The sequence below is a fragment of the Limulus polyphemus genome, unplaced genomic scaffold (assembly GCF_000517525.1).
Source record: "Limulus polyphemus unplaced genomic scaffold, Limulus_polyphemus-2.1.2 Scaffold707, whole genome shotgun sequence".
NCBI lineage: Eukaryota > Metazoa > Arthropoda > Merostomata > Xiphosura > Limulidae > Limulus > Limulus polyphemus.
In genome coordinates, this window is record NW_013666317.1 from 339,045 (window position 1) to 345,664 (window position 6,620).

Here is a 6,620-nt window from a genome sequence, read left to right on the forward strand (position 1 = left end):
AGAAGTAGTTTGTGGTTTCTTATTATATTAACTATCCCCAAGCTCCCATAAGGGAAAATAAATTCAGTTCTGAAGTTTACAACACTTAGAAATAAATCACACAGCTGGTTGTTTATAATTTCTTTTGATATTCCTTTCATTTTGGAAATTATTTTTGTGTTAAATTATATGTGTTTGGTAAATTTAGGATTAGCAAATATTTTAAGTAATGGCAAACTATTTGGATGAGAAATCCTTTTTTTTTTATTGAATGTATTATTAATTTTGTTTTCAAACAACACAAATGAAATAAATAACTTATTTGTTGAAAGCAAACTGTATTTATTAGAATATCATTTGGGAAAAGTGGTGATACAATGGTAATGATGGTGCCATCTTGAAAGATTGCCAAAAAAATGTTTTCTGTGATTTATAGACAAAAATGGTGACTACTTAAGTGATCAAAATACAATATCAAAAAAAGTTGAAACTTAATGGAAATATAAAATGGAACTTCCTAAGTATAAGAAATGTTTTAAATTTTTAACATGAAAATAAAGTATTTTTAATAATGTTTCAAAAACAGTCTTAAAACAAAATTTTGGAAACTTCACAATCTGAAAAATGATAGAAATGTGAAATTTATTTTTTAAACATAAACTGGGTAGAAAATTTATACTAAGTTTTGTGCAAATTGGTTAAATATTTCCACAGTGAAAAGAAAATATCAGAGGATATCATTGGCACACACACCCTGGTCCTTAAAGGACTAATTAGATTTAAAATCTAAGATGTGTAAAAGTGTAATTTCAGATCTCTATCTTGTCTATGTCAAATTGTTGGCCAGAAAATTTTTTGTTTTGTTTAATTTCAAAATTGTCAGCTATGTTTTACTTGGGAAAGCCAAAATAGTTCTGGAAATACTAATTATATGCAGTTCAAAAAACTTCATCTGGTGATAGTATTCGATTACTGATATAAAACATTGGTCTTCTGTCATTGGACTAATTAAAATTGAAAACAAAGAAGCCAGCAAATAAAATAATGAATATCTTCTTGAAACTTGCTACAAAATAAATTGCATTGGTGAATTAGATGAAAGATACCTTCGTTGATATTACATAATATTTGTGTTTCAGCCACAGATGTTGTTACAGTTTATGTATTCCAAGAACCTTCTCTTCTATCTTCACTTCAAGACAGTGGACTGACAGATGTGGTGCTTCATGCACTGTTGGTCAAAGAGGTTGGTGGAAATGTTATTGGAACTTAAGATTCATGTACTGATTTTCTTTTGTTGTTGTTGTTGTTGATTAAGTTTAAATATAATAATTAAAACACAATAATTGATTTTTTAATTTTTCCGCTCGTCTTAGATTAGTTTAATTTTTTACTAAAGATTTTTGGATCTCACATTTTTAGTACTTCACATTTTCATGATGGATCACTTCTGTATATAAATTAAGATCTATTATTTGTTTATTAATCAGGTATATTTTCTTGAAGTTTGTATTTTATTCTTGAAGGTTCCTGCCACAAGAGAGGTCCTGGCTTCATTACCTAATGTTTTCAGTGCCCTGTGTTTGAATACACGAGGACTTCAAGCCTTTGTTGCTTGTAAGCCATTTGAAAGACTGTTCAAGGTACTTTTATCTCCTGACTACCTTCCAGCCATGAAAAGAAGACGAAGCTCAGATCCTATGGGTGATACTGCTAGCAATCTTGGAAATGCTATGGATGAGTTGATGAGACATCAACCAAGCCTAAGAGCTGATGCTACAGCTGCAATTATTAAGGTAAGATGGTTTTTGATAAAGGTAGATAGTTGTGTAGGCTTTGGAGAGTATCTGAGTAATACATTTGACTGTTGAGTCTCATTGGTTAATTTGTAAAGTTGTAATATAAATGGTTTGAGGTTCAATTAGAATACCCCAATAATGGCATAAAAACCTAAAAAATCATTGTCAAGTGTTTGATCAATAGTCATTTCTATTTTTCTTTGTCTCATGTTTTAAAAGAAATTATCATATTCAACTCACAAAATGATCAATGCACTGTGAAAACCAAACATTGCCTGTAAATAAACATTTTTGTGTTAGGCACTTATGTTGTCCTGAAAAATATATATTAAAGTGGATTTCATAATGTAGACTTATAAACATTTTACATGTAATTATGTTGTCATGTTTGCCTTACAAATATTTAAGGTATTTAGCAATATGATCATCATAACTTCAGTAACAAAGACTATTTTACCTTACAATACTAGTTTATATCTAGATTTGAAAAGATACTTAACTTCTTAACTTGTTTCATTGTATTTTTTAGACTAAACCTGTTATATCCATTTTAATTTTTTTTTCAGCACTTGATGTTCATACTTCAACCAAGTTTTGTAGGGCTACAGTGATATGTCATTGATTATTACTTTGAACACATTTAAATTAGAATTATCTTGTTTTGTCTATTGTTAGTCCCTTAATATAATGGTATAATGTCAAAGTACTTGTTTATTGATAGACTATTATTATCATCAAAGATTTAAAGATTGGGTTCAGCTGAATGTATATGGAATCATAATGCACTTTCACTGTAAACAGTACGGATGTAAAAGTAGCAGCCCTTAAGAAGCCATTTCAAATTTTATCTGGAAACGTTTCCAAAAGTATTAAGCATTTTCTTTCTATTATACATTCTAGCCTCCATTGTAGATGTTAAATGGAAATTTTCTGTTTTTTATTAGCTACTGGAAGAATTGTGTGCTATGGGACGTGATCCAAGATATGTCTGTTCACGGCCAGCTATAAAGAATGAAACTGCTACAACGAGTGGATTCCGAACCAGCACAGTCTCTACTGAAGCAGGCTCATCAGATGAAGAAGAAGATGACGATGAAGAAACTGGTGGTCATACTGTAACAGGAACATTAAAACCAGGGGCTGAAAAGCAGATTACTCCAGAAATTTCAACAGGATCAGAGACTAAGATTCCAATCCCATTAGTTGACTATATTCTTAATGTTGTAAGTATAACTATTCTTACAAGTTTTTTTTCTATTTGATAGACAATGTCTAATCAAGAAACACAAATATCTTAATGTGTTCCCTCATTTGAAGAAACTAAAGATTTGCAATGACAGCATGAACAAAATCACCAATTATCAAACAAAAACTGCATAACACTTAAAAGAAATCATTTTTATTACTGAAGAAAAAGATATTATAAAACTTTTTACTGTAATTTAAAGGTGTTCTATACAATTTTTTATCCTTAATTAGTGTTTGCTGTGAAAAGCAAATTAGGAATGTTTAAAATGTTTTTTGCCAAGTTTGAAAAAAAAAACAAAGCAGCCAATGTTAGATAAATGTGCTATATTTCTAAAATACTGATTGCAAGTTAATATAGATATTTTGTTAATAGACACAATTCATTACTGAATATTTAATGACACTATAGGATATTGTTTAAACCTCTTTATCTTTCTATCCTTTTTATTTCAATGCAAAATCTCATTTAGAGCTAACAAAGAATAGTTACTTGTTAAATTTTATTGTATGATGTTTTAGGTCTTTCAGTTATGAGCTGTGGTTGCTTGAAAATTGTTAAACTTCTTTAACATAATTGTAATTAACTTCCATGTCAACAAAGTTTAACAAAAATGGTTAGGAAAAGATTTGGTGTTATTAAGAATTATATAGTTGTGGATATTTAGAAACCTAAAATGCAGGGTTTGGAGAATTTGGCCTGAAAATAGTGCACATTTGTGTGTCCAAGTGCTATTTTCAAAAATGTATTCTTGGAAATATGGAGATTTAAACAACATGAATAGTTTTTATTTGTTCATTTTAAATTTTAGTTCAATTGCAAATAGTATATTTAAATGTTATTTTCATTTATGTACTTAAGTTGCTGTTTTTTAACTCTGTTAGGTTACTGTAGTTTACTGTAGTAATGCTTTGAGTGAAAGGACATTTTTAATTTATTATTCTACTATTGTATTTTTAGTTTTAGAGTAGAATCAGATACATATTCAAGTTTTAAAAAACTAGTATTTTTTCTTATGTATTTCAACTAACATATTTTATAACCAAGTAATATAATAAAAGATATTGCAAGTAGCCAGATTTATATTTGAGCCTTAAAATACTATTTCAGAGTTATTTGTGATTTTTTATTGCATTTTGGCTATATTAATTTGCTTATTTAGTAATTGGTCATTTTTTCAGATGAGATTTGTTGATGCAATCTTAAGTAACAACTCTACTGATGATCACTGCAGGGAGTTTGTACGACAGAAAGGACTAGTACCATTAATGGGCATTTTGGGGTTGTCAAACCTTCCCGTAGACTTTCCTGTTACTCCAGCATGTCAAGCTGTAGCTAGTGTTTGTAAATCCATTTTGAATCTAGCCCATGAACCACAGGTCTTGAAACAAGGTCTGCTTCACCTCAATGAAGTTTTACAGAGTTTGGAACCATTACATCGCCCACTTGAACCACCAGGAGGCAGTGTTTTACTGGAGGAACTAATCACTGCTCCAAATTTGAATGAAGCGACTGCAAGTCATCAGTCTACACCATTGCTTCATGCCATGGCTGCAGCTCATGCATACATAATAATGTTTGTACATGTTTGTCGGACTGGTCAGGTTAGTACGTATAATTTATAAATGGAGCTTGGCTTACTGGTTACTATGTGGTACTGTAAACTTGAGGGTCCCTGGTTCACATAGTTTTGCCTCACAATTGAACTCCTTACTTTGAGGTAATGAGTGCATTTTAAGAATAATGATTAAATCCCACTTTTTGATTGGAGTAACCAAAAAGTTGGGGATAGTTATATATATATATCGGTTGATCTTGTATAGCCTTGTGAAAATATCTGAAACAAACTTTGATTCAGAAAATTATCTAGTACAACAGGTTATTAAAGAAGATTAAACAAAACTGGAGTTTTGATTGTTTAGATGTGTCGGAAAGTTATGTAATTTCTTTAGTATGTTATTGAAAGTTATGTTTTAAACTTTATGAATTAAATGTAGACATATTTTAACAGTTGTATTGTAAAAGAACACACTCATAGTTAAGAAATAAGTTGCACAAATTACAGGTTTTTTTTGTTATTATTGTTGTTTGAATGTGTGTATATATATATTTTTATAGTTACATTTTTTTAATAGTTTGATCTTTCATAATTTTGTACAGAGTGACATTCGAACCATATCAATAAGCCACTGGGGGTCAGAACTGGGGCTGAGTGTTCTACGAGGTCTTAGTCGTCTTTACACTTCTTTGGTATGGGAAAGCACTGTTCTCTTGGCCTTGTGTAGTGAAAACACACTGCCTGCTAATTGCCAGTTTGGTCGACATCAGCTGGACAGGTTACTTCCTAGGGACTTGACTAAGGTACATGAAAAGTAAATTAATTTCTGAAGAAATAATTCAAGAAAAATTATTGTGATTTTTAACAGCATATGTTTTTTTTGTTAGTTTTTGTGGCTGTTTTGGTTGTGATGCGAGACAGATTTTATGCATATGTATAAAAAAAAATAATGAAGTAAATAACTTATTTTCAAATATATTTAGGAATTTTTTATCTAAAAAAATGTTGGTGTCCTTGTAGCTTTTTTTAACTTTTCTTGGTTCTAAGTAGGCATAACTGTTACTATATTTTTGTATTATTTCCTTGTGTTAAATAAAAAAAGTTAAGTGTCATTATCTTTGTAAAACTATATATTTTCATTGTTTGTACTGTTTTTTAACCCATTGGCTGTTATCCTTAATATTTTCATCAGCAAATATATCCAACATTGAAGCCCTGAAAATTACTATTATTACTTGTAAATTTATCCACTAATGACAAAGACCACAGATAGATTATGTGTATCTCATTAGTAAAATTTTAATTTTTCATTATGTTTATCACAAGGTTAATTATTGGTGTGATTTAATGGCTTGTTAAATATCATACTACTGTTATTAGAATGTTGGATTATTGAAAATTTATGTAATGATCATATGCCATTTAGGTGAGTGTTGGTCAGTTTGAAACTAATTGGAAACGTATCACGTTAAAAAGTACCAATATCATTTGATAGCTAATTAGCTAAAGTACATCTATGCAAAGTGACGTTATATGGACAACTTGCCTATTAACTCTTTCAGCACGGGCTTGGTCCACGGGACTAACCTCGTAACCATTTTGTGCTTGTTATAGTTTTCATGCTATAACTTTTAAATTAGAAGCAAATGTTAATGAAATTTGGCAGATTATCAGTAAACATTACAATGCTTTCATACGCAAAATATCTTAATTTTTTTATTCAGTCTTACAATTTATAAAGCAATGTTTTCTCATGTCTATTTTTTCTTTTCACATTTTGCCTATCTACCATACAAAGTAATATTCATTTTAAAATTAAAAATACTTTTATGCCTCAGAAAATTTTGAAATTTCACATGTAAAATCTTTATAATGTCCAGATAGTTATCAAAAGTTTCTTAAGAAAAACTTTATATTTTATCTGTTATTTTCAGTAATTAATCTCTGTACGGTTTCAGTATATTTGACCGATCTCACAACCATCATAAAAAAAATTAGGAAATAAATATAAATTATGCTTCTTTCATTCTAGAATGAA

At 29.5% G+C, this 6,620-nt stretch overlaps 1 protein-coding gene across 1 annotated transcript in view; it reads left to right on the forward strand.

Annotated features, from left to right (window-relative positions):
- LOC106460096 (E3 ubiquitin-protein ligase HUWE1-like) overlaps positions 1 to 6,620 on the forward strand; it is a 165,843-nt gene that overhangs the window by 61,694 nt on the left and 97,529 nt on the right. Inside the window, 5 exon segments of the mRNA XM_022386717.1 lie at positions 1,119 to 1,225; positions 1,506 to 1,775; positions 2,723 to 3,001; positions 4,206 to 4,628; positions 5,185 to 5,385. Of these exon segments, the coding sequence (XP_022242425.1) occupies positions 1,119 to 1,225; positions 1,506 to 1,775; positions 2,723 to 3,001; positions 4,206 to 4,628; positions 5,185 to 5,385 (1,280 nt within the window).